This window comes from Meriones unguiculatus, chromosome 7, assembly GCF_030254825.1.
Source record: "Meriones unguiculatus strain TT.TT164.6M chromosome 7, Bangor_MerUng_6.1, whole genome shotgun sequence".
In the NCBI taxonomy this organism is placed as follows: Eukaryota; Metazoa; Chordata; class Mammalia; order Rodentia; family Muridae; genus Meriones; species Meriones unguiculatus.
This window is the reverse complement of record NC_083355.1, coordinates 46,184,316-46,212,158: the sequence shown is the minus strand read 5'-3', so window position 1 is coordinate 46,212,158 and position 27,843 is coordinate 46,184,316. Positions and strand designations below refer to the sequence as shown.

Sequence of the window (27,843 nt, the reverse complement as noted above, 5' to 3'; positions counted from 1 at the left end):
AGGAAGTCACAGCCAGCTTCATGCTAGCAGTTCAGGTCTTCCGACTCCTCAACTCTATCCATGTTTTGCTGGTTCTCAGTCTGTCTTGAATACATGTAAAGCCATGGCTTCTCCTGACTCCCAGCTATCTAACACTCAGGATTTCCATGAGGAGGTAATGAGAGTTGCCATCAGCCTAACTTTTATGTTTGGGCATTTTTCATTCTTTTGGGATATTTCATAGGATGGGAGTTTTCATTTGAATCTTGAAGCATTGCTTTTGTGGTAACGGATTACAGAAATTGCAATTAATTTATCAGCAGGTGGGATGCTACATTTGGTGATTTATTTACTTTATTTGCTGAATAACTAAATTCAGAATATGTCCCTTCCTTCCATCTCTGGCCGAGAAGCCAAGAAGTGGGAATTGCACATAGTTGCATCAGATCTGTCCATTACTTAGGAATGGACTATTAAAGATGATATTCTGGGTGAGCTGAGAGAGCAAGGGTGGAACACCTGTTATAGGACATATTTCTGGGCCTGGAAGACGTAGGGCACCAGGCACAAACTTTTTTTTTTTTTTTTTTTTTTTTTATGGCCCAAGGATCCAGATTCTGTCATGGTTAGTCAGACCAGTATCAAGAGATGCTGCTGTTGTCACATCTCCAGGCTGCCTCTCAGACCAGGATAGCAGAGCTGTGCAGAAAGGAAGGGATCTAGTCAAGTTCTGCAAACATGTAGCTTACCCATTTAGTGTGAGGATTTAGTTCCAAGCCTCCTGAAGACAATATAGGTGAGATTGTGGAGATACCAAAAAGTTTTGGGAGTCCCCTAAAAAGCCACTCTCCCTCAGGATACAAGGCTGTTCAGACATGCCCTGGTCCAGCTGCCCTGGCATGTTTCTGACTTGCACCTCCCAGCACTATGGCCTTGATCTCCAGAGTCCCTCTCTCGGCCCTCCTCACTTGCTCCTCCTGCTGGCACCTGTGGCTAGCCATGGCTCCCTATTCCTGTCCCAGTGGTCTCCTGTGTTTTCAGAAACAACCAAGGGATTCCAATAACCTCTTCTTCTAGGGAAGGCCTTCTGGATGGTTTCACATTCACCACATCAATTCTCATTTGTCTGTAGAAACTTGCCATGCTCCTAATGTGTGTTAGACACTGTAATAAGTGCTTTGGATTCTGCAAGGAACAAGATGGACTGTCCCAACTCTCTGGGAGCATTTTAGTTTAATCAAAGGCAGAGACATTGTCTCCTACTCCAATTTCATTAACCATTGTTTTGGAGTTTTGTGCAGTACCAGTCTGGTACTGACAATGAACTTGTATGACATAATGGTCTAACCTAAACCAAGTCACATTCAAAACAAGCACCATCAGATCTGGGAAGAGCTGGCATGTGTGCTGGCTAGTTTCTATGTCAACCTGACAAAGGGTAGAGGGAACATCAATACAGAAACTGCCTCCATAATATTGGCCCGTCAGCAAGCCCATTGGGCAGCTTCTGATCAATGATCATGTGGAGGGGCCCAGTTCACTATCAACAGTGCCATGCCTCACAGATGATGGAGGAAAGCAGACCGAGCAAGCTGATAAGCAGGGTTTTTCTACAGTAGCCTTTTCAGTTCCTCCAGGTTCCTGCCCTGACTTTCTTCAGTGATTGACCGTGACATGGAACTGTCAGGAGAAATAAAACAGTTTTTCTTCAAGTTGCTTTGGACATGGTGGTTTATCAATAGAAAGCCTACTCAAGATAGGGGGATGGGCTTTCAAGGAGAGGAACAATTTGGAAAAGCCCAAGGTTGCAGGGAACTTGTACCTGAGGACTGGGGAACACAGCCTGTGTCTCAGTTGCTTGGAGCAAGGGGCCAAATGACATGAAGCTCAAAGTTGGCAGAGGCCAGAGCATGCAGGGCTTGTTTGGCCATGGTGAGGCTTTGAGATTTTACACCCAGGATAAGGAAAAGCCATGGTAAGGTTACATAGGGGCATTACTGAGCATTAACATTTCTGTTTTTTATAGTCTGACAAGGAAGCACTTTCCCATTTTTCTGCCATCCTTCCCAAGCCTGAAGTACAGAATAGAATGAGTTTCTCTCAGGAGTAAAGGAAGTGCCTGGGAAAGAGCATGAAAAGCACGGACATTGGTGGGATGCAATGCATCTGGGTAAAGAAGGGATGTTTGATGCACATATACATATATTCTACCAGCTTTTCTTGGCACATTCTATAATGTAGGCACTAACAAAGACAATGCTGTATTGTAAAGGTTGGATGGCAGGAGATGAGGGCAAAGGGGTGACCAGGTAAGACAGAGGGAGATTCAAAGGGCTTTGTATACAATGAGAGCTGAGTTGCATTTTGAAGGAACCAAAGGCAAGATCAGTTTGGGGTGGGGGTGGGGGTTGCACGAAGGTGAGAGAAAATTCTAGAGGAAGAATCAGCTTGAGTGAAGGCATATAGGAATAAAACATGAAGGACATTGGGACAAAGAGAAGGAAAGAAGTGATGAATCTGGAGGTTGTGGGGAGGGACAGGCAGACCATGAAAGGCCTTTTGTGTTAACCATGAATAACTAACAAAATGCATATTCAGCACTAGGCACGGAGCTAAATGCCAGTATTCATTAGCTGCTTAATCCTAACAATGATACCAGGAGTTGGCATTATTATGATTATCCTCATCTTGTAGATGAGGGAATTGGATGGATATGTAGATTGTTACAGAGTCAATAAGAATAAAATATAGCTGAAAATGGGTTGAAACCACACAGCAGTATGTATAGAATAAAATAATATATATATTAAAATGCTATTACAGAGGACTGGAGAGGTAGTTCTGTGGATAAGAGCACGGGCTGTTCTTATAGAGGACCTGGTTTGCTTCCCAGCACCCACACAGTGACTCACAACTCTCACTTCCAGGAGATCTGACACCCTCTTCTGGTCTCCAAGGGCACCAGGCTCACACAGACACCCATGCAGGCAAAATACTCACACACATAAAAAAAATTACAGGTTGTTAAGGAGGTAAAGGTGCTTATAGCCATGGCTGACAACCTGAATTTGCTCCCTGGAGCCCACATGACGGAGAGAAGAACCCACTTCGGAGTTGCCCTGACCTTTTCATATGTATTGTGGCTTGTCTGCATGTTCACGTGCACACACAAACTAACCAAATCAATCAATATTGCAAAAATGAGAAAAAAATCCCATTCAATTAGAGAGCACCCGTTCAGGGCATCATGACAGCAGATAAGATCTCATATAATCAGAAATTATGAAGACTATAAAGATTCAATCAAGACAAATTTGACTTGATAGAAATAATCTGCAAACTGAAACAATGGCAATCTAAACTGCTTTAACTTTGTAATTAAAATTTGATGGAAGAATAAAGTCTACCTGTTGTAGTTCACCTCTGTAATAACTGGCACAGAGAAAGTAAATACCAACCAACCAATCAACAACCAACCAACCAACCAACCAACTGAACAAACAAAACAACATAAGTGAGACAAATAGCTCACCAACATTTGTAGAAGCTGATTGACACGTCACATTTTAACTATGACATTTAGCAAGAAGAATATATTTCAATGACTAATTTTGGCAAGGAACAAAATAGATGTTGAATACAATGAGTATGGGCTGAGACAGGCCTAATAGGTTTCTCTGGATGAATAGAGTGTGTGTGTATACTGGACAGTCACTGAATCACTCACGTTGATTGGTACTTCTCTATCTGTATTTATATATCTATTTCAGTTAATTTATTATTATTGTGTATATATGTTCATCCAGAGGTTCATGCTAAGTGTCTTTTCTCATTTACTCTCCACTTCATTTTTTGAGTAGTCTCTTTCTGATTTTTGAGCTAATTGATCTGGCTAGACTGGCTGGCCGGCATGCCCAGGAACCTGCTTGTCTCCACCTCCCCACACTGATTCTGCAGCTGTGCCCCACTGTGCCTGGCTTCTTACCTAGGTGCTAAGCAGTGAACGTAGGCCCTCATGTTTGCATGGTGAGACTTTACCAACTAAGCCACTCTCCAGCATTATTATTATTTGGTTTTTTGAGACAAGGTTTCTCTGTGTATCCTTGGTTGTCCTGGACTTGCTTTGTAGACCAGGATGGCCTCGAAGTATTATTATTATCATTATTATTATTTTAAAGATTTATTTATTAATTATTTATACAGTTTTCTGCCTGCATGTGTGCCAGCAGGCCAGAAGAGGACACCAGATCTCACTGTAGATGGTTGTGAACCACCATATTGTTACTGGGAATTGAACTCAGAACCTTTGGAAGACCAGCCAGTGCTCTTAACTTCTGGGCCATCTCTCTAGCTCCTGAAGTATTATTTCATAAATATGTTGAATCCATAAATGTTGGTTCCTTGGGGTCCAAATCACAGCATAAAAATGTTCTTTATATGACTGCTGTGGCTTTAGAGGGAGGGAAGGAAGGTGAGGGTCCTGCAGGGACAGGAAGGGGAGGGTGACAGGGTTCAGCAGGGGTCCTTTAAGGAGGCTCATGAGAGGGAAGGGATTTGTCACGACATGGAAAAACTTGTAAAAACATGTGTTTGCGATCCTGAGTCACCAGTTTAGACACATTTGCACTAGTGCCCGCTGCCTCTGTTTTCAGTCCTCACCATCTCTGGTGGTGGATTCTAAACCAGAGGCCAGACCCTCCTACCCTGGCTATGGTGCCAGGTGACTGTGTTCTCTAAGCATGACAGATGGTAGCTGCAAGCAATGTTTTTAAAAGTTTCCACATCAAGAACAATGAATAGCGTCTTGAAGAGTCTGTTTCTTGATGTATTCATGCACTACCCTTACACCCAGCATACATTTCCTTTCACATCTCATATGTAGACAGATACGAACCTCCTTCAGATATCACAGCCACTGCCAGAGTTTACAGAATGGACATTTAATATACTGTCGTCATCCAGAACTTTAAAGTACCAAGTCTGTACTATTAGTTTTGAGTAGCACTTATGAATTGCTTGAAAATATACATTCAGTCTGTCTCACTGTATGCTAAGTTGCATGTATTTCAATATTATGTTCTGAATGTGAAGGTTAACAGTGTTAATACACCAGGATATAATATATAAAGAGCAATACAGAAAATAGAAGCACACTTGCCTCAATCAGCTACTGTGCATCAAAATATATTAAAAAGACATTCATTAATTTATTATTTCCTTTCAGAAACTGGCCTAGATTCTTACTGCTTGAGGCACTGGGCCAGATGCTGAAGAAAAGAACTAGAATAAGGCACTGGAATAAGGCAGCTCTCCTGCTCTTACAGAAGCCTACAGAGACCTAGAGGTTTGCGAGACTCCTTTTAACTGTGAGCTTCAGTGATCTTTTAGTGCAAAGTGGAGCAGATGCTTTTTGCATTGAGTGTTAGTTTAGTTGTCTTTGCGAATGCTTCCTTTTTTTCATAGTATGCAGCTTCATTCACAAACACTGGGTACACGGTACAGTCTCCATCCAGTGGGATAACCTTTCCATCAAGAGACACAAATACAGGATCTCCAGGGTGCAACGGTTTCCAGTCTTGATCCTCCCAGGAAACATCAAAATACATAAATTACATTTGGCTTTTTCTCTTGTTTTTAATTTTTTCTGTCAGATTGTAGATAACTAATATTGTCGACTAAACAAGGCATTCTCTATTACAAAGAGACACAAAAGGGATGCCCTGAGAAGCATGCTAATACCAATGCTTCCAACTATAGGCACCAAGAACACCTCAGGCTTCGCTGTGCTTGCCAAGCATTGGGAGTTGGCTAAGATGGTTCTCTAGGCCTGGGCAGAGCCTGGGACCTTTCTCAGCAGCAGCAGCATCTGGAAGTCTGTTAGAAAAGTAGAGTTTCGCCCCTGCTGAGGCCTATTGAACACCAGTCTTCCTGTGAATAAACTGCCTGGGATTGAGAAGAGCTGCCCACAGTATTTTTTCTCAGTCCTGCTTGCACTTCAGAATCACCTGGGCGGCTAACATGCCCTTGTCCCAGTGAGAGGAGCTAGCCTTACCTCAGAAACACAAAACCGTTCTCTGCCATCTCAGGGAGCATAGGCTTAGTAGCTATTCAGATTTTTTACTGAGAAAACAAACCTGTTAATCTGTTTTGTAGAAATTGTGTGTGTGTGTGTGTGTGTGTGTGTGTGTGCAGGCTATTGAGAACTTAGTTCAGAGTACTGTACATGCTAGCTCTACCACTGAGCTACAGTTCAAGCTTTCTTGCTTTCTTTTTTTTAAACATTTGCTCCAGCTGGCCCAAACTCATCTTGTGGCTGAGGAAGGTTTTTTAATTTGCACTCCCCCTGACGTAGGCTCCCCATGTAGTTGGAATTCCAGGCTTGTGCCACCAGACCTGGCTCCAGCTGCTCCTTATGGTCTAGCAATTCTAACGATCTCTCCTGACTTTTGGGACCCGACACGGATCCAGTTGGTTACTGTCCTCAGCCAGTCTTCTCAGCCTCTCCAGGATTACTTTTGAAGTTTTGAAGGATGTCACTGGTGAAAATACACTTGAGCAGTCCTGTGTCTGAGGCTGGTGTGGCACTGTCAGCTGGCCTGTGTCTCCTGAACTTACCACACTCTGTCTTTGAAAACAGCTGCTCATGGCTCCTTTTGGTTTCTATTCAACACCGGTGAAGCTACAGGCAGGATGTGCTCTATAGGTCTGAATTTGTGGGCTTTATGAGGCTGACTGACGACTATTGGAGTCATTAAGTAGCGATCTGAATTGGGTCAGTGGTTTTCAAACACGAATACTCAGGCAATAATGTCCGATTGTTTGAGATTCTTGGCCCTGTATTTAGAAGGCTCTCCTTTATGAAGGGACTGGAGGGGAGTGAATCTGGGGAGAAGAGAGGTGGGAGGAAGCTGGGAGGAGTGGAGGGAGGGGAAACTGTGGTTGGGATGTTTTGTGTGAGAGAAGCATCTATTCTCAATAAAAAAGAAAGCTCTGTAGGTAATGTGTACCCGAGGTTTAAAGGCCTTATACAGATAGCCTTCCAGGTCTTCTTCACCTCTGGGCTTCCAGGTTCTACCCTGGGGAGCGGGTGTTGTAGCTTTTGGACCTTTCTTCTTCCCTGCCTTTCCTTCAATCTCCACAGACTTCAGCCTCCTAAGTACCCTGGGAGCTCCTTCACTCTGTCATTATTGATTAAATCAGGCAAGGTGTGGCACTGGGATTCCAAGGAGTGTCAGAGGGCCATGGCAGGAATGTCCCAGAAAAACAAGTCCAGGGAGGGGTCAGCGGTGTGGCCAGCTGCAAAGGTCATTAGCTGGAGGCCTGTCATCATAGCTGTGTATCTATGGGACCCTTCTGGTTTCCCCTTTCCCTTTTGTCACTCCCTCCTTCTCTCCTCCTAGCTCCTCTCTTTTGGAGATAAGCTTTCCCATTAGTCTAGGTTGGCCTCAAATCTGTAATCTTGCTGCATCAGCCTTCCAAGTGCTGGGATTACTAGCGTGTACTGCAATGCCTCTCTCTCTTTTTTAACTTTAAGATTTGAATAGGAAGTATCTGATTTTGTGAATTATACTCACAGATTTATGAAAGAATAGAAACTTTTGTACACATTTCATATTAAATACCACAAATAATAGTTTTCCTTTAAATATATGTTTCTGGAGGTGAGGGTGAGACTGATAGGATAGGAGGGAGGAGGCTTCAATCAGGCTGTAGAGTGATTAAATAAATTAATGAAAAACTATGGGAAGGGGGAAAAGTATAAGGGCTCAGGAATTAAAAGCTAGATTGAGGTGTGGAGACACACCACTGTAATGCCAACCTTCTAAGGCTGGGTGAGATAGGAGGAGCATGACTTTGAGCCAGGCTAGGTGGGCTACAGTGGGAAACATGGTCTAAAAAAAAAAAAAAAAAAAAAAACAAGGCAAAAAAACAAATAAAATGTATATAATTTTCCTCACCCATTGTGCATGGGTAGGATTTTCCTGTTCCAGAAGTCTTCTTTGGATACTTCTCTCCCCTCCTTATGAGGTTACAGCATCTTGTTAGTGTCATTTCTAAAGAGTATGTCGGACTTCAGTGTTTCCAGACTATTAGTCGCACGAGACCATAGGCCACACTCATGGATGTACCCCGAGAGCTAGCACACGCTATATGTAGTGAGTACTGACAGGAGGCTTGGGTCCCTCCCTGCCATAGTTTGGGATGGGTAGTCTCTCCCATGGTCCAGGTGTTAGAGGCTCAGTCCCTAGACCAGTGCTGTTAGGAAAAGATGTGGGTCTTAAGAAGTGTCTCCTTGTGAGAAGCCCTTAGGTACTGAGGTCCTGTCCTGCAGTCACTGTACGTCTTTGCTTGTGTGGTTAATTTACTTATCACACGCTGCTGCCACAGCTCCCAAGTACTGTGGCTACTCTTGGACTGGAGCCTCCAGAATGCTGCGCAGAAATAAGGCTTTTCTCTTCATTAGTTGTTGTGTTGGTTAGTCCATTATAGTAATGGAAAGCAGACTGATGCACGATACTTATTTACTAATAAATAAGCTCATGTGCACAAAATGCTGTGTGAATGGTCAAGTTATACCCCAAAGTAGGATACTATTATCTCCACTTTTACTTTACTTTTTTTTTTTTTTTTTTTTTTTTTTTTTGAGTCAGGGTTTCTCTGTGTAATAGAGCCATGGCTGTCCTGGACTCGCTTTGTAGACCAGGTTGGCGCCTACCCCACAAAGCCGCCTACCTTTGCCTTTGAGTGCTGGGATTAAAGGCGTGAGGCACCATGCTCAGCTATTTTCAATATTTCAAAGAAACAAATGTTACCTGCAGATGAGGATGGATAACAGCAGCCACGTCTCCATTTTCATTTCTTGGATAATCAACTTTCTCCATTATTTTATAGACTTCAATAGCACAGGGAGGAAATTCCTTTCCTATGGAGGGAAATGAGATGTGTGCTAAAAAGAGATGTCCTAGATAAAGGGGGAGCTGACACATTGCAGAAGGAAGAAAAACAAGAAGGGAAGAGGGCAGCAAGTCAAGGATGGAGGCTCATAAACACTGAGAAGCCAAACACGCTCCTGTCAGTACACTTCCCAGAAATTTGTGATAGACAGAGGCAAACACAGAAGATACACATATCAGTGTTTGCTAGAACACTCAGGGCTGCTGGGCTCTCTTCTCCTGGTTTTCCTAGCTGTGTGTTCTTGAGCAACATGCTGGCCATCTGCAGGCTCAGGTTCATTATCCGTCAAGTGAAAGTTTGGATAAATTTATGGCAGAGCTCTTTCTTCTGACATTTCGTGACTGTGTTTCTTCACAAAACCAACCAGCAAGCTATCTGGCTTCAGCATAATGGGTATTTGTCTTAACAGATGTGCACTGCATATCTGACAACTAGCTAGTCCACCCAACAGTGGAGTTTAACTCCAAAATATGATAAAAAATTGAACAACCCAGTTCTAAGAAATATTAGCAAGAATAGTTCGCAGACACAGTTGTATTCTCTAAGCAAACACCAGAACCTGTGTCCTCTGGAGGGCCTAAAGTGTGCTGTGGTTGCAGCCTAGACTTCTTTTCCTTAGAGAGGAATTGGAACGAGGAGACCTGTCCTCAATTCTAGCTGGCGTTTGTGATGTAACGCACCAGCCCAGAACGTCTACGCTTAAAGCATGTAGCTCTACATTGAGCTTGTGATTCTGCAGGTTGGTAGGCAGCTGTTCCGGTTTAGATGGGCTTTGGCAGATTTCTGATTGTCTTGCTGACACATGTGAGGTGAGCTGGCAGGGGTGCTGACTGCTTGGTGATCTGAAATGGCCCCTCTCTCATGTCTTCCATTTGATAGGCTGCAGCTTGGTCTGTGTGTCTTTTAGCTGGGGACCTTGAGATTTCCATCCTGTAACCTTTCCTTATGTAGGAGATCAGTACAGACTGAGTCACATAATGGCCACGAGGGGTTCCCAAGAGTGGTGAGAAAGCTTCTGGGATATGAAAACAAATTACATGGCCAAGTCAGATTCAAGAAGAGGGGAAGAACCTCCTGGACGATGCAGGATAGAGAGGGGCGTTCTGTAGTCACTACCCCACATCTATATTATAGAGAATACAGACTATGATTTGTAAGCCACGTGTGGTGGTTTGAATAGAAATAGCCCCCACAGGTTTATATAGTTGAATACTTGGCAATTAGGATGTGGTGGCCACTTGACAGGGATTAGGAGGTGTGGTCTTGGAGTAGATGTGGCTTTGCTGGAGGAAGTGTGTCACTGGAGGTGGGCTTTGGTGTTTCAAAAGCTCAAGCCAGGCCCAGTGTTTCTTCTTGCTGCCTGACAATCTGGATGTAGAATTCTCTGCTACCTCTCCAGCACCATTCTGCCTGCTATCATGCTTCTCATTGGAACAATGATTAACTAAACCTCTGAATGTAAGGAAGCCCCAGTTAAATGCTTCCTTTTATAAGAGTTCCCATGTTCATGGCATTTCTTCACAGCAATATAATATGGACTAAGACACCATGTCTTCCATCAGGGTTGTGGCCTTCCACTGGGATGTATCATTTCTTAACACACTGTGGTTTCACACTTGGTATTTGAGGACTTGCTGTGCATATGTTCTGACCTTTCCACCAGACAGTATAGATCTGTCCTCAGATGAGAGTAGTGAGAACTGATTTTTTCAGTTTTCATGACCTTTTGAAGGTGGAAGGACTCCCAAGTACAGAAGCTCCTGTGAGCATCCACGGTGCACATCTGAGGCTAAGGGACACTTCTTGCCACAGCCTGAGATGCTTACAGTCACATCATCAGCACTGCACATTCCTCCATGCAGCCAAACAGAATTATTTACATAGGCTGTGTCCGAGACTTTTAAAGTTTTTTTTTTTAATTTAAAGCAAATTGTCCTATAATTGTTGTACTTCTTAGTACAGTTTTAGATTTATTATATGAGCAGAGGTCCAGAAGATCTACCCACCCACCTCTTCACCAGCTGTTAATTACAGACATAACATAAACATATCATCATTCTTGCTAACTGTAACTAAAAATTAGTCTGGCTTAGCCCTTTTCTCAGCAATCACGATTATAGCTTAGTGTGTTTTATTCTAGAGCTTTTCATATATATATGCTTTTCATAATTTCTATATGTATATGAAGACACACACACACACGCACACACACACACACACTGGGATAATTACTTTAAAGACAAAGTTGCACTCTGTAGCCCAGGTTGGTCTTTGATTCATTTACCTCATGCTTCAGCTTTTCTAGAACTTAGATTAGAGATATGCACCATCAGACTTAGCTTACTATTATTACTTTTAAAGTCAATTTGTTTACTGTATTCCTTGGTCTGCTGCTTGCTTGCTAGTGTCTGTGTGTATGTGTGTGTGTGTGTGTGTGTGTGTGTGTGTGTCTGTGTGCCCCCATATGCATGCATGTGAAAGTTACAGCAGGATGGTGAGTGTTCTATTTTATTGATTTGTTCCCTCGCAAAACTGGAAGTTTGGTATTTTGGCTAGGCTGGCTAGCCAGTGAGATCTCAGCATTCAGTGGTCCCTGCCCCACAATGCTGAGGTTACAGGCATGGTCAGCCATGCCTAGCTTTTTATGTGGGTGTTAAAGATTCAAGCTCAGGTCCTCATGCCTGCAGATCAAATGTTGATACCTGCTGAGCCATCTTACTTTTTCAAAATTAACAGCTTGCTTTTTAAAAATTAACTTTTTGGAAGAGTGTCCAATTTTAGTTTATTTAATTCTTCACAGTTGTTGAACATTTGGGTCATTTCCATTGTTTTACTGTTGGAGACAAAGATGTACTAGTCAGCCCTTATGTAACACACTAGATATGCGTGTGATTGCTCTTCTTTATGATATGGAGTTGCTGGGTGATGTGATGTGTGCATGTTAAGAAGGACATACTGGAGATGCAGAGCGGGCTCAGTGGGTAAGAACGCTTGCTCAGCACACATGCGGACTTGGATCCTAGCACTCAAGTAAAAAGCCATGTGGCCATGTGTCCCTGTAACCCAGAGCACTGAAGGCACTGCCAGCCTAGCTCCAGGTTCAGAGAGAGAGAGCCTGTCCTAAAGGGATGTGACTGCCAGCCTAGCTGCAGGTTCAGAGAGAGCTCCTGTCCTACAGGGGTGAAGCAGAGGATGCTCAAGCAGGACACTAAAGTCCTCACATGGCCTGGCACACACACTAATGTACACATGCTCATATAGCATAGGCCATGCTCCTTTTCCCATACAAACAACAAATAAGCAAAATAATATATATAATGGAATATGAAAAAGAATATAAAGTAAAAATAAAATTATCCTCTAAAGGGTCTTTACCAAAAGTAAAGCAGAAAGTAATGAGCATATTTTCTTTTTCTACACTTTGCCAAAATTTAATATCAGAAATGTTATCAGATTTTAATATTTTCTTAATCTAATAAGTGAAAAGTCTGTCACTTGAATTTGTACTCCTTTGCTTACCCATGATGCTGAGCATCTTATGTTTATTGGACACTTGAACTTCCTAGTCTTTTCTATGTTTTAGCTAGCATATATTTGCCATACACAGTGATGGGTTTTGTTTTAAAATGCATAAGTAATATATTTTGATCATATTGACCCTCCATTGTTCTCTCATGTCCCCTTCTCACTCCTGTCCATCTCTTCCTGCTTCTCAGTTAGATCTTTCTCATTTTGTGTCTTTCTTCTAATACACTGAGTTTCGTTAGGGTTGCTTACAGGAGGCTGGTGAGGGGTAATTTACAGGCGTATGGACAATTTACAAGTGGAGAAAATGTCTCTCCTCCACAATATCATCTAGATCCTCACAGCAGGATGGGCCTCATCTGTCTTTGCTGTTTAAAATAGAAATTAGTGGGGAAAGGGAAATTAGTTTATTTGAGAGCTTTATTTGACAGTTGTCTTTCTTGAATGAGCCTAATGGTCTTTCCCTGAGGAATCTTTGAAGTAAAAAGCAATCTTCAGAAAGCATTCAGGAACTGACTGTGGCACACAATTTCCCAATCCTTAGGAAACTGAGGCAGGAGGACTGAGAGTTCGAGGCTGATCTGGGCTACGTAGTAAGACTTTGGAAACAGAAAGGAGGGGTAGGAAGAGACAGAGAGAGCTAGACAAGATCATAGATGTGACAAACATGGCCTAGATTGTCATTACTATTTCAGTGTTAAGTGGGTCAGTTCTACACAGAGACACCCACTCACGGTTAAGCCGTGCATGTAAGCACAAGGAGACAACTGCCACCCCCCACTCACCTTTATTGAAATGGTGTATAAAGTCAAGAGCATGTTTAATCATTCTTCTCATTTGGTCCAAAATATCAGCTCTCAGAACACCTTGAGGCTGAGGACCAACTTCTATACCTATGTACGGAAGGAAACACAGTCATTTTTACATACATAGTAGAATATGTTGAAAAATTAAGCATTTAAAATATAAAGATCTAGAATCCCAGTGTTATGACTGTTTAATCTCATTAAAAATAATAGAGATAAGGACAGAGTAAATACAGAACATAGAAACCTACAAAGCTGTGCTGAAGTAAGAAGTCAGGGCCACCTCTTTCTTTTATATTTCCTTTGGTATTGTCAAAACATTAAAAACTTATTACCTAGTGAAAGATGTAGCACAGATGAAGCTGGCAACTAATAGGTGGCTGCAAAGATAAATTGTCACAGACTTTATAGTTACTTTAGCAGGAAGAAGTGTGCTTGTACAGTCAAAAGTCTAGCTAACTAAGCTTTGGGCTTAGTCACATGGCCTTTTAGCAACACTCTTGCCACTATTACAGTAATATAGCTCCATCTTACTCGTAAGATGGTGCAATGTTCTTTGTCTTCTATAAAATTATCTTCATTTCTTCTATCCCCCAAAGCTTGTGCCTACACTAGCACGTCTTTCCAGTGGCTGCTTAGGCATCCATCTTCATCCCACACAATAATCTTTCCCTAAATCCCTCATCTAGCCCCTTCTGTCCACTTCCCACAGAATCACTCCTTCAGCCACAATCTTCTCCATTCTTTAAACTATTTGTAATTTGTAATACCGCATACCCCCATTCCATTCCATCCAACTCATAGATTCCTTCACCTTATCTTATTTTCACTTATTTCACTATTTCCAAATCTATTAAAATTTACTGTATTTTTTATTATCTACATGTAAAAATTTTGTGCTTAGTTTTCTTATACATACAAACAGACCTTTCTTTACATATGTGATATCAGGGGTGTTGGTAAGGGATTTGTCTATGCAAAAATAATTTGTACAATGGTGCAAAAATATGTTTCTGTATATGTCTGTGCATTATGGGAGAAATTGTCCATCTCAAGTTAATCTTTCTTCAAAATAACAGAATCAAAATTTTGGTTGGGTATCCACAGTTCAAGGTAAAAGTACTTTGTTTTCAGCTCAAGAGTAGGTGTGGAATAGCTTAAGTCGCTTATAGTAATTCCATCACTCCAGTGACTGAAGTGTCCCAAGTAAAGGATGTGTAGGGGAGACCTGAGATTCTATGTAATGAAATATTGTTATATGATATTTAGAACTACAGTGGATATCTTGTAACCACTGTACAGACACAGTCAAAATTGTGAAACAGAAAAATAAGAGAAGACTGGGCCCTCATGATGTTGACTGTTATAATTTATATTATTATTAAATGACTATTTCATTTGATTATGTTATTTGACCCCCCCCCCCCCCCATTCCTTTTGATTAAACCTCTGAGAGCTAACAAAGTAAGATGCTGTAATAGAATTTTAATTGTAATGTTCAGGTTATCTGCAGGACAAAGTCTTCTACATAGTCTTTGGGGAAGATGAAAGTGTGGCATGGTGGATGTATCTGACAGCCTACCTGTCTGCCTGACTGACTGTCTATCCATTTTGAAGTATTAAAATACGAGGCAAGAACTCTATTACTCAGGCCACACTTTGGTTTATTTAGACTATGTAATATTGGATATTTAGCTTATATTATGTATGCATATTTGGGTATAGTACTCTAATTATAATAATTAATTATTTTAGCCATGTAACAAAAAAATCAATTCGAATAGTCAGAACTATTTTTTGTTTTGTTTTTCAAGACAGGGTTTCTCTGTGTAGACTTGACTATTCTTTGTAGATCAGTCTGTCCTCAAACTCACAGAGATTTGCCTGCCTCTGCCTCCCTGAGTGCTGGGGTTACAGGCGTGTGCCACAGCACCTGGCGTCAGAGCTATTTTTGAAAAATTTCATTTGCTTATATTGTCAACTCTTTCAAATTACTGCTGGTTAAAACATCTGAGATCTAACAGGTTTAAGTTGTATTAGCAATTTACAGTGTGGTGTACAGGTAATTTGTGTATAATCAGTTATGTTAGTAGGCATCCCAGGAAACAGAGTGGAGTTGCCCCCAAGCAGTTTACCACTGCAGATAATTATCTGGTTACAGCCTCATCTTCTCACTAGATGCTGAGCTCCTGGAGGTAAGACTATGTGTCTTGTTCACGGCTACATCCTAAGGACCTAGCACAGTATTGTGCTCTAATACAGATTCATATGGCATATGCACATTCTGGCAATAACCATGGGGAAGGTCAGAGAAGCATCCATAGAACGTTCTGTTCCACTGAGTTTTGGGAATGAGGAGAATGTCAGACTAACTGGAAAGTCTGAATGTTACAGCAAAGGAAATAATACAAATAAATCCAGAGTTCTGCTCAGAGAAACCCAGGAAATTAGGTATGGTTATGACTTGTCTACAGTTAATCTGCTTACCAGATAGTTATAAGATTAACTAAGTTATGCTCTTTATGTTTCAGTTAAGCTGTACTTTCTTTACCTGAGGCAGCAGGAAGTATGACTTACCAACAGGATACTTGGCAATGGAACGAGTGGTTGCATATTTGAGGAAAGGATGCTCAATGAGGTAAACATAGCAGGGTAATGGAGCCAAGGAAGTCTGAACAGAATTGAAAACATCTTTCTTAGTATGCAAAGAATGTTTTGTTCTCTTGGCTGCTACCGAGTCAATAGTCCCTTCAATATGCTTTACTTCATAATTTAACATTAGCTAGACAGCCTTATAAAATGTTCTCTAAAGCCCAATGCTATAGCTTTGAAAACACAAATGAATTACATATAAACCAAATTATATTAGCTTTCATTTGGCAATAAAACAAATTATATGGGCAAAATGTACACAGAATAATAACCCAGTGTACAAACCAAAAATAGGAAACAAATATTTCTTCTGAACACATTTGGCTACTTTTGCTTTTATCTTTGTTTGCTCTTACTGTTTAGCAGAGTATTGGTCTTAGTTCTTAAATTCTTTTACTACCCGTGGTCCAGATCTCTACTGATATTGGGTCACCCAACTTCTGCTTTTTTCTATTTGAGACAGAGTCTTACTATGTAGCCCTGGCTTGCCTTGAACTTACTATGTAGACTAAATTTATCTCTCACACACAGAGATCCTCCTGCCTCTGCCTCCTGAGTTCTTGGATTAAAAGTCTGTGCCACCACACCTGGGACTAGCCTCTAGGCTTTCATAATTAACTATAAGCTATATGGTTTCACATAGTGAGAATTTTTAGTTTCTTTAGAAACACAGAAATGCCAACAGAGTCCATGTCAGAGACAGAGCCCCTGCTCCCCTTACCAAGGACCGACATGGAGACGGAGCTGCCTGTCAAGCTACATCTGAGCAGGGGGTCTAGGTCCTCTCCATGCATACTCCTTGGTTGATGCATCAGTCTCCACAGGATCTGATTTGTTGGCACTGTTGGTCGTCTTGTGGAGCTCTTGTCTCCTCCAGGTCCTTCTACCCCTCCCACCCCCCCCCCACTCTTCCACAAGACTCCCTACACTCAGCCCAAAGTTTGGCCGTGAGTCTCTGCATCTGCTTCAGTCCCCTGGTGGGTGGAGTCTTTCTGAGGACATCTATGGTCCTATTCATCCAGGCTCCGGTCCTGTTCCCTCTCTTCAACCACGTCCAGTGTCTATTCTATTTGCCAGTCTGAATGAGAACTAAGCATCCTCCCTAGGGTGCTCCTTGTTTAGCTTCCTTAGGTATGTGGACTGTAGTATGGTTATCCTGTATTATATTGCTAATATATGCTTATATGTAAGTACATACCATGCTTGTCTTTCTGGATCTGGGTTGCCTCACTCAGAATGATCTTTTCCAGATTCATCTATTTGCCTGCAAATTTCATGTTGTCATTGTTTTAAATATCTGAGTGGTATTCCATTGTGTAGATGTACCACAGTTTCTTTATCCATTCTTCAGTTGAGAGACATATGGGTTGGTTTCAGTTTCTGGCTATTATGAATAAAGCTGCTAGGAATATAAAACCTCTATGAACATAGTTGAGCAAGTGTCTTTGTTATATGGTGGAGCATCTTTTGGGTATATGCCCAGGAGTGGTACAGCTGGTTTGAGTTAGCTGTCCCAAATTTCTAAGAAAGTGCCAGATTGATTTCCAAAGTGGTTGTATAAGTTTGTACTCTCACCATCAATGGAGGAGGGTTCCCCTTTCTCTACAACCTTGCCAGCATGTGCTATCACTTGAATTTTTAATCTTAGCATTTTGATGGGTGTAAGATGGAATCTCAGAGTCATTTTGATTTGCATTTTCCTGATGACTAATGACACTGAGCATTTTTTAAAGTGCTTCTCGGCCATTTGATATCCCTCTGTTTAGCTCTGTACCCCATTTTTAAATTGGATTATTTAGTTTGCTGGTGTTGTTGACTGCTACTTGAGCATTTCCTCCTGGTGGGAACAGCCTTGCCAGACCACAGAAGAGGAGGATGCAGCCAGTCCTGACGAGACTTGATAGGCTGGGGTCAGCTGGTAGGGGAAGAAGGTTCCCTGTTCTGGGGCCTAGGCCAGGGAAGCGGGGGCAGGGGAGCGGAGGGTGGAACTGTGATGAGACGAGTAGGGGTCTGCGATTGGGCTGTAAAGTGAATACATTTAAAAAGTTAAGTAAAAAAACAGCAATGTTACGGGAGTATGTTTTTGTTTGAATCTCAGGTGTGGAATATGCTGCTTCAGATTGTCCACAGCAGCTGGATGATTTGCCAGGTGCTCTAGCAGGGCATGATTTTGCCAGCTGAAAATAGTTTACATTTGGAATTCTGGGGACTCTTCAGAGAGTCTATAAATGCCAGCGCCCCAAGAGAGGCAGTGGTTGCCACTTGCCCCACTGCTGCCAGCCATTGCCCTTGTTGCTGTTTGCTCCTGTTGCTGCTTGCTGGATTGCTGGTTGGAGATATCCTATGACTAAGATTAAAATTTCCCCACAGAACACGATGACCCTCATTAGTAGAAAGAAGTCTAGAGATACTGATGCTCCCTTTTTCTTGTAACCTTCTCTTCCACCTAGTGTTTGGAAGTTGGAAGGGATGGGGTGGTGTAGGAAGGTAAGAAAAAGAACACAATAAAGTAGCCAAAAGTTCATGTATGGTAACTAAAGCACTCCAACTTTCTCTTCAATGAAAAAGGGAGAGCTGCATTGTGGTCTTCCACCAGAATCACTAAGTAGTTACTGTCAAAACTCAAGGGAAATGAAAAACAGCTAACCTTAACTATAAGTTATGAAAACGAATGAGGCAATTTCTTATCCCAGCATCCTTGGTTCTAAATGCTTCTTATTGGCAGCTGCCATCTGTCTGGTGATATTATTCAGATCTCTTTGTTCCTGAGTTGTTGTGTCTCCCATCTTGGGCCCATTCCATCATTTTTGTCTTTTCCAGGGACCCCATGAGCCACACTTTTGGAGCCTCTGCTGAAGTGAGTGCCTGGGCCTCCCACCATTTCTCTGTCTCCACAGATCTTGGTCATGGAGCCAAGCCCAGCGCCACTGCAGAGGCACAGGTGTCATGCTGCAGAAGCAGCTCGTGTGTAGAACCAGCTCTCATCATAGGCGTAAGCCCTTGATGTTTGGCCAGCTTGATTGTGTCCATTATCTTGGGAGCTTTAAGCTTCCTGATTTTGAGGAAGGCTGCCAAAGCTCTGAAGATCTCCTGCTGGTTAAAATCTTTTACAGTAACTCCAGGCATCCTGTGGCCACCATGGAGCCAGCCAGTGGCTATAGGCTACATCTTAAGCTAAGTGCTTTGTCTACTCTAACTCATTGAAGGCTTTTAGCCTCCACATGGAGTTAAGTGTTATTATGCCATTTAACAAAATAAGGAAAGCAAAGTTTTGGGAGATGACTCTTGTCCAAGGTTAATGAATGAGAAAGTCAAGATTTGAACTCAGGTTTTCCCGGCTGTCTGCATCAAATTCTTTCTATTAAGTCATACAAGCTCCCAGGAAGAAAGAATATTTATTATATAGAAATAAACATATAATTCAGTGTTTGTGATTTGGTTGTTATTCTAGCAAATTTTGCTCTAGTTGTAGACATTGGATGGTAGAAGTTTTCATTCTGCATATTTCTGAGCCTCATGTTGAAGCTGAGTATAAGTAATGCTCAGCATTCATCTGCATTTCCAGTGAGCGCAAGGATGCTCCTGGCTGCCAAGGCTGGAGTCTTGATGCACTCATGAAACACACACTGAAGAGCATAAGTGTGTCAGTGCATAGAAACCTAATGGGGCCAAGGGCAAGATGCTAGGAAGCCAAGTCTCTTTATCCTAGAACTCTAGTCAACACTGAGTGATCTCTAAATGATCTTCCTCTGCAATTGAGATGCTTCAACTGCACCATTTAAATTTTGATATTAATTTTACTTGGTTTTACCAAATATTGCATGTTTGGTGGCCATCTGAATAAAATTTATAACTTTGTAAATTCAAGTATCACAGGTGTTTTATTATTGTACTCATTCTGTTTATTTTACTTTCTTCTCTTTGTCACCACTGCTTCTGTAAAGTATCATCCAGCCTCCTATTTGGCTATGGAAAGCAATCCATTTCTCTTTGTCCTGTCTTCCCGACATCTTTCAATAATGTAAAAGTAATGATCCTAAGATAACACAACAACATTGAGATTACCTTAATATAGTGAAACATCTGGATCAAAAAGTCATTCCTGGAATCTTCAAGAATAAGAGTGCAGCCCATGTTAGAAGTAGTATTATGAAGGTCAAAAACGACATCGTAGCAATTATCACTATTTTTTGGGCCAAATAAGTGATTTATTTCTTGAGCCCTTCTCACTTCATATGGCAAATCCTCAGACATCTCTTTGCTGTAGAAAGAAAAGGATTAGCAATGTATATGGCTATGAAAATAAAAATAGACGACAGAAACAGTACACAAAGAACCAGCTGTAAACCTTGTATATTAAAAATCCAAGAGAGGCCTGGTGGTGGTGGCGCACACCTTTGTTCCCAGCACTCGGGAGTCAGAGGCAGACACAGAAAAACCCTGTCTCAAAAAAAATCTGCAAGGGTCATGAAAACCTATCTGAAACTCTGCAAATGAATAAGTATACTTTTCTCCAGCTGATTTCACAGGTCCAGTGCTACACTGGTGCGCTTATAAAATGTTAGGTTTATTTATGGGGCTGGTCGCAGGCAGGGCTCTGCAAACAGAATTTACCATGTGACTTTAATCTTGAATAAATATAGCCTTTACTTCTGTAAGCACTTGGGGTTTCCGTGCAGTGCTTATTTACTTTGGGGCATGGCCATCACTCCACCACTGTGTTCCAGTGCAAAGAGTGACTCAAACTCAGGTGTGTGTGTGTCTTTACTGGGTATTTTAAACTGAAAACTCGGAGCAGCTAGTGGATCAGGGACACAGTTTATAAATGATAAACCACAAACTTACAGAAACATATTTATATGCATTTTTTGTACAAATTCTTTTCAACAAGGGTTGATCAGTGATCACTATACTCTCAGGTAGTCTCTGCCCATCCTCTCCTTGCCACTGACAATCTTACAATAGTTACTTTTTTTTAAAAACAGTGCTAAAGATTGTACCCTGGGCCTCAACTAGCTAGTTAAGAGTCTTCACTGAACTACAGTCCCGAGATGCCCTCCTTGTTCTTTTGAATTTCGAGACTATCTTGCTAATACTCTCAGGCTAGCTTTGAATTTGTTCTGTGGCCCAGGATGGAGGACTGCCCTTGTCCCAGCCTTCTAAGCAGATAGAATTACAGGCCCTGGGCTGTCTGAACAAAATGTACTCTTTCACAGATGCAAGAATTCATGAAGTTTTTTTCTTTTTTTTATTACTTTACTCATTGTTTTTATTCTTTCCCTCGCTGCCTCTCCTTTTCTTCTCCTGTCACCACTGCCTGCACCGGAGTAAAGCACTTCATCAGCCTCTCAGTTTCTATGGAATAGAACCACGAGAGTATTTCATACATGATAATGACTTAAATCTATGCTTCTCTATTAAGTCCCTCAATGACACAATTTTTAAAACATAACTCCATATATTTCTATTACCTGGCTATTTTTAAGGAATTTATACCAGAGCCTTTACTGCCTGGAAATAATATCTGCAATCAAGAAGGTGCATAAGCCATTTTGTGACTATGAAGCAAAGAAAAAAAAAACATATGGAAGAAAAAAGTGCAAGCAAGATACAGACGCTCAAGGCACTGGTGACATCAGGTAGCTACTGCACCGGCCCTGGACCACCTTACATTTGGACACACAGTTTACACACAAAAAACCCTTATTTGTTAAGATTGCCATTCTTGAGTTTCTATTTGCAATCAAGATACCAGTCTTAACGTGAATGCAACACATGCGTGCACACACTCCACAGACTTTTACATTAGTTCACGAGGTCACTCCAGAACCTGTCTATCTCCATTTGGGTAAATGGCACCATTACCCACTCAGATGCTCAGAGTCAAGGGCTTAAGTTTGGAAGACAGTGGGCACTCCGAATCCCCACGCTTGGGTCTGGTCACCACTGGAAGAGTGACACAGCGGCAGACCTTGCCCGGGGCATGTGCAGCCGCCACACTGCTATAACTGCTGTGCTGCCACAGTAGGTTGCTTAGGTCCATTCTAGACAGGAGATTTGAAGAAGACTTCCAAGAGTGGAATGGCAGAAGATTTCTAGGCTCGGGTCAGTCTTGCGGCTGCCACATGAAGAACACACGGGGGCAAGCCTGGGGCAAGCTGGTGCGTGTGTAGAGCCTCTAGATCCTGCCCGCCTGCAGAGGAAGGCTAGCTTTGTGGAGCTGCTAGCTTTGTGGAGCTTTTTAAACATGTTTATAGTACAGAGAGAAGTCAGGGCTTTTTCCATGCTGAGCAAGCACTCTCCCACCTGAGACACATCCTCAGCCCACTTCATTTTATTTATTTATTTTTATCTTATTATTTATTTAATTTATTTTAAGGCAGGATTTTGACAAGTTGCCCAGGCTGGCCTTGCCCTGCCTCGGCTTCCAGTGTAGCTGAGATTACAGACCTGTGCTAGAAGGCCTGGCTGCTCTGTGGAATTCTTGTAAGAGTGTGTGGGAGGAGTTACCACACCAGACAAGGGGGTTGGAGAACAGAGAAGGCTCTAAAGTTGCTTCTTAAAGGGACTTCGGTGACACTGTTGAAATACGGAATCTAGGAAGAGGCAACATGGGAGAGGTTTGTTGTTTATTTATCTCATAATCTTTACAACTATCATGAGACAGAGCTATCTAGCCTCTGAAGATTAAAGACTAAGAAACAGAAGGTGAACCCAACTTAAAGTGTCACAGTCACTGAGAGGCCATTCTGGGCTATTCCCAGGAAGAAAACTCACCCCAGTCCACTTCCGAGTTACCTGAGAGGTTGATATGTAGGTTAAAAGAGTCATTCTTCAATAAATATTACTTTTAATATATTAGTTAGATAATAGCTATTTTAGGTAAATAAACATTGATTGTCCTGTTGTAACCTCAATCACGAAGATAAAGTATTTCTGAAATTTAAATTATGCCAGTAAAATTATTTGGCACATAAAATACCACTCGGACAAAAAATATTTTGTAAAGGCAAAATTTGTTTTATTTACATTTCTTTTGTTCTGTGGTAAGACTGGACCCAAGAATTCTCTAACTCAACCTAGCATGTATCAGCAAGCAGTTGCACAGTCTGCTTGCACAGGCCTATACTCCCAGCTACTTGACAGCATGAGGCAGAGGATCAAAAGTTCAGAGCGAGCTCAAAGCCAACCTGGTTAGTTTAGTAAGACCTTGTCTCAGAATAAAAATTAAAAGAGTTTAGATATGTGCATAAAAATAACCTCACCTAGCTTAGGACATTAAAACCAGAAAGCCGGCTCAAGAAGCTACCAGCTGCTCCCCCGTGCCTAATGCCTTAGCTAGCAGCCTACTAACCACCGGGGGTAAAAATTATTGTGTACTCAGCTTTTACATCGCAACACCTAGCAGATGTTTAACAATATTTTTAACTTAAATTAAAAAAAGATGCTAACTAAGAAAACACCTAGAGGCACTGACAATAACAAATACTATGATTTGGACTAAAGTCAAAATGACTTTTTATTAGCCACCTAGAGCGGTGACTACACACACTAGCTGTGATCCAGATCCAGAAGGGCCCGAGGAAGTGTCTCCAGCCCTCATTTCCTCAGTGACGAGAAGCCACCACCAGAGATAGGATATGGCTACCCCCAGACCACAGACAGACCTGATGCTCTCTGGATGCCTACTCACTCTTTCAGTCAACAAATACTAGTCAAAAGTCATCATTTTCTCAGCTAGCACTTTATCAAAACACATCTACAAGAAGCAGAGTGCGGAGTTTCCCACAGAACAGTATACTGACCAAACAGCAATTTATTTTTATTTTCTGAGAGTAATTTAGATTTTTATTCTTATATGTTATCCCAAGACAAATTTAATGCAGAGGATTATTAAATTTGCATCTTTCAAGTCACAAATAAAGATCTTTCTTATTTGTCACCATATACTGGATGGCATACAGCAAATCAGAGAAGATTTATAAGGGCCTGGTGCTCTTTTAGTTTCTAAGTTTACAACAGAGCACATGGGCACCCAGTTTGGGTAGCTGCAAAATTCACAATGCAGTGTGATTAAAAGTGAAAGTGATCTTATTCGGCAGACGCTCTACGTGTGGATCAGACCACTTGGGAGGAGCATTTACATGTTCACCCTCCCAATGATGACCACGTTCCACCCAAATACGCTCTCATAGAACATAGAACACAGTCTTACCTAAGATTTTCAAGGTTAAAAACACGATTCAGGTCACAGTCAATGTATCTGGTACATTTCTCCACTGCTCTTGGGTTGGTAATGAATGGTTTCACCTCCAGCCCTTCTCTGTGAATTTCAGCACCATTCTTTAGCCAGTGAGTAACAAGAAACACTCCAGTCAATTCATTTCCATGAGTCCCTCCAAAGATAGCAATCTTTTTAATAGGTTCTTCAGCAACACAAGAGGCCATTTTACCAAATAGTCTGGTCTGATTTCTGCAATTTAGAAGAAAGGAGGTCAAAGGACTCAACTTCTCAGAAAAGTTTCCAAGTTTAGATCTGAGTGAGAAGTGCAAAAGTACAGAACTCTCTTGAGTACTTAACAATTGTTTCTGTCACAACTTCTATGCTTGTTTATTCTATGGACACTCCCTTCTGCAGCCCCTCCCTTTACCATATTTGGCTTAAAATATGCAAGGATCAACTAGAGAGGCAGCTGTTAACTTCTAACCCCCTCGGATGGTCAGCAGACCTAAGTACAATTGTATTTTCATTGCCTGCTATAAAAATTGTTTTCATTTCAGAATGATTACTTATAAAATAATACCACATTAAGCCCAATCCTCTCAAATATAACAAGGTGGTTTATTCAATGTTTGTTTCCACTGATGTTTAAAACCATTTCTGAAGTGAGTAAGGCATTTTTCAAAATCTGAAGGCATTTGAGTCTCTTTTTATAAACACCCAGCTCAGACCTCTTCTTGAAAAGCATCCTTTCTTTCAGCATGCAGAGGCACGAGAGCACAGTCACCGGCGGGTGGCACAGCGGGTAGAGTGCAGCGGGCAACAATCTTGCTTTCTACCCTGAGGAGAGAGCCAACTACTAAAGGTTGTCCTCTGCCTCCATGTGTGTGTCTGTTCTCTCTCTTACACACACAAATAATGAATGAAATGAATAAATTATTTTTAAAAAGTGACTTATCTTGCGACGTAATATACACAAAACAACATATATGCATATATTACATATATAATAATATATATATTTTAACCATATCATATGAGTTATGCAGACACGATCTTATTTCCTGGCATCAAAGACTCTCTTCTGGAATGTGTTGTTCTAAACGAGGTCTTATTAGGGGAACTATTCCAGAATAAGATGATTATATAGCTTTGGAGAAATAACTCTGAGCCAAATCTTACTTGATTTCATGTTCAATTATCCAGAAAGCTAAGAATGTTAAAGTACAGGAACTATTACTTTACTATTAAAGTAAAGGACAATAAAGCAATTATTATACAGGGCAGGTTAATCTACGTTTCCCTACGGCCATTTGCTTTTTTTTTTATTCATAAATTTACTTTATAAGATATAATAGGTAAGGCAGACATCCTCATTGCAAGGGTAAAGGAAAGAAACAGTAAGCAGCCCTATTAAGCTTCCACAGTTACATGAAGAAAGCTAGGCCCGGGAGCCATGGTTTTCATTAAGGCCACTGTGACACAGGACAACAGGGTATCTTACTTTTGGATTCTTCTGAACTTCTAATTTTTCTCTTTCTGTGTTCACATAAACAGCTAACGCATTGTAGAATCACAACACACACAAACAATACATGATGGAAATACAAAATGTTTCATAATATTTAATAAACCATTGTCTCAGTTCTTTTTTTTAAAAAAAAGAGGTTATAATGCAGAAATAATACAACGTCAAATCTGCTTACACATCGGAATACTGCTTAAGACAAAATTCCTGTAGCCTTTGGTTTTCTCTCTGCCTCAGCATACATAAACACTTCATGATGATGACAATCAGGTGAACGCAGAGAGAGGACAGTTCTTTTGCTCCTGTTGTTCTAATGAGCCGTGGTGAATGATTAGCACTCTGCTGTGTTTCTCCTCTCCTGCTGACCTGTGGTTTGTTCTGTCCTTTGCCCTAGTTGCTCTGGAAATGCTGCTTCAGTAACTTACTGGAGGCAGGCAGCAGTGACTCGAACTTTGAGGCTTGTTTTATGGCATTTTAACAGGTCAGCATTTTCAAGCACACTTTCACATTTTCCAAGTTTCTGTTCTGGTCCAAATGAGTAACTTCCTGGGCCATTAGTGAGCGGCAGCAGTTCCTCTACTTACCTTGCTTATTGTGTGTGGTTTGTCTCCCGCAGGAAGCTTTTTTAGAAAGCGAAAGCATTTTCTTAGAACTGGAGCAGCACAGGCTTTCACGCTCTTACATCAAGTTAACTTCCAAGAGAGTTTTAACTCCTGGCTTCCCAAAATACCAACTCAGCTTCCCACAGCACCTGGCAAGAACTACCTACTTTTATCATTTATTTCCTGAGAGTTCAGAAAATTGATAGCACATTGAGTAAAATCCTTCCCACCTGTCATCACCTATTGACTAATATTTAAAATACTTAAAAAAGTGTTACTTCCAGCACTACAAATTTGTCTTGTTTTGTTAACAGGTCTTGCCAGCATAGGCTGGCTTCAAATTCTTTATGAAGCCTTGAACTTGTCAGCCTTCTGCCTCAGCCTCCTGACTGCTGAGATAACTAATTTTTTTAAATAAAATTATGTAGTTTAAAACAAAGGAATAGCTATGTTTGACTTTATAGTATGGCTAGCCAATAGACCAGAGCCAGAAATTACATAGGAAGAATTAAGCAGAGGCTATTTCTGAGAAAATGTTCTAATTTGCTTTCTGTTGCTTTGGCCAAAAGAAAACTTAGGGGAAGAAAGTGACTTCTGGGTCACAACCTCTCTTTGTGGGAAGCCGGGCAAGAACTTAAGCAGGAACTTGAAGCAGAACCCATGGAGGAATGCTTGCTGACCCACTCTGCCTCTGCTAAGCTAGCTATCTCATGAAGCCCAGATCTACCCACCTAGGGATGGATGGTACAATCATGGTCAGCTGGGACCTCCCGAATCAATTATCAATAAACAGTCTTTCTCAGACATGGCCACAGGCCAGTCAAGTCTGGGCACTTCCTCAACTGAGACTCCTTTACCTGATTCTCAGCTGTGCCAGGTTGACAGCTGAAACTAGCTAGGACATATCATGAAGAAGATTTCCTGTCTCATGTTTTAAAGAAGGTGCCTAATAGATAATGTGGTTGTTCAGGAGTCAGGCAATCAAACTAGTCTCACAGCTTCAATTTCATCCTTTTTCTGTGGCCCCATTGCTGTCATTTATCTTGATGACATTCCAGGTGGAGATAAATGACAACCAGAACAAAAAGGGGATAGATAGAGTATTTGTGTTTATGAACTGTTGGCAAATATTTCATATTGTTCATGTCTAGATTCTTTTTCTGTCTTTCCTTCCTTTTTTTTTTTTCTTTTGTGCTGGGGATCCAGGGTTCCATAATTCTAGGCAAGCTCTCTACCACTGAGCCATACTCCATCGCTTGTCCCTTTTAAGAATGAGAAAAATTTGGGCGGGGGATTATGAATTATACACATTTATGTCTGTATATCTCAAGTTGAACTCCACTTCCTTAAAGATTACTATAATCATGTCTTAGGTAGGTATTCTATCTGGAATCATGATGAATAAGTTTTTAATTTTCAGACATTTTATTGAAGTCATTTTCCAAATTGAAAATAATCCTATTCAAAATTTATTTCTTAAACTGCCATCCAAGGTCTGCCATAATTTAGCAACCTACTATCTAACAGCATTCTCATTTACTGACAAAGAAACACGTTTTCATTTTCTGTAGCTGT

General features: G+C 41.3%; 1 protein-coding gene and 1 pseudogene across 4 annotated transcripts; both read right to left on the bottom strand.

Moving 5' to 3' along the window:
* Window positions 1-315: 315 nt before the first annotated feature.
* Window positions 316-26,374, bottom strand: Aspa (aspartoacylase). 4 transcript variants are annotated; one of them, XM_021654613.2, is made up of 7 exons: window positions 25,845-25,996; window positions 24,133-24,390; window positions 19,983-20,178; window positions 15,843-15,936; window positions 13,245-13,352; window positions 8,793-8,902; window positions 316-678 (listed from the first exon to the last, which is right to left on the bottom strand). In XM_021654613.2, exons 1-7 carry the CDS (start codon window positions 25,919-25,921, stop codon window positions 640-642), a joined length of 882 nt encoding a protein of 293 aa, XP_021510288.2. In that variant the 5' UTR covers window positions 25,922-25,996; the 3' UTR covers window positions 316-639. The 4 variants fall into 4 exon arrangements, with proteins under 4 accessions (XP_021510288.2, XP_021510287.1, XP_060243315.1 ...); XM_021654612.2 differs by lacking the exons at window positions 316-678; window positions 25,845-25,996 and adding exons at window positions 4,904-5,561; window positions 26,251-26,374; XM_060387332.1 differs by lacking the exons at window positions 316-678; window positions 25,845-25,996 and adding exons at window positions 4,904-5,561; window positions 26,092-26,107.
* LOC132655211 (small ribosomal subunit protein eS19-like) lies at window positions 15,947-19,974 on the bottom strand (annotated as a pseudogene).
* Window positions 26,375-27,843: the final 1,469 nt, after the last annotated feature.

What these genes read in the sequence shown, in the direction of transcription:
- Aspa (XM_060387331.1), bottom strand. Translation starts at nt 25,921, where the DNA reads ATGAAGTGTTTATGTATGCTGAGGCAGAGAGAAAACCAAAGGCTACAG. An exon ending in CTTAAGCAGTATTCCGATGT is followed by an intron (nt 24,391 to 25,844) that starts GTAAGCAGATTT and finishes TCTAAATTGCAG; the next exon opens with AAATCAGACCAGACTATTTG. An exon ending in TTATCCATCCTCATCTGCAG is followed by an intron (nt 5,562 to 8,792) that starts GTAACATTTGTT and finishes GTTTCCTGGGAG; the next exon opens with GATCAAGACTGGAAACCGTT.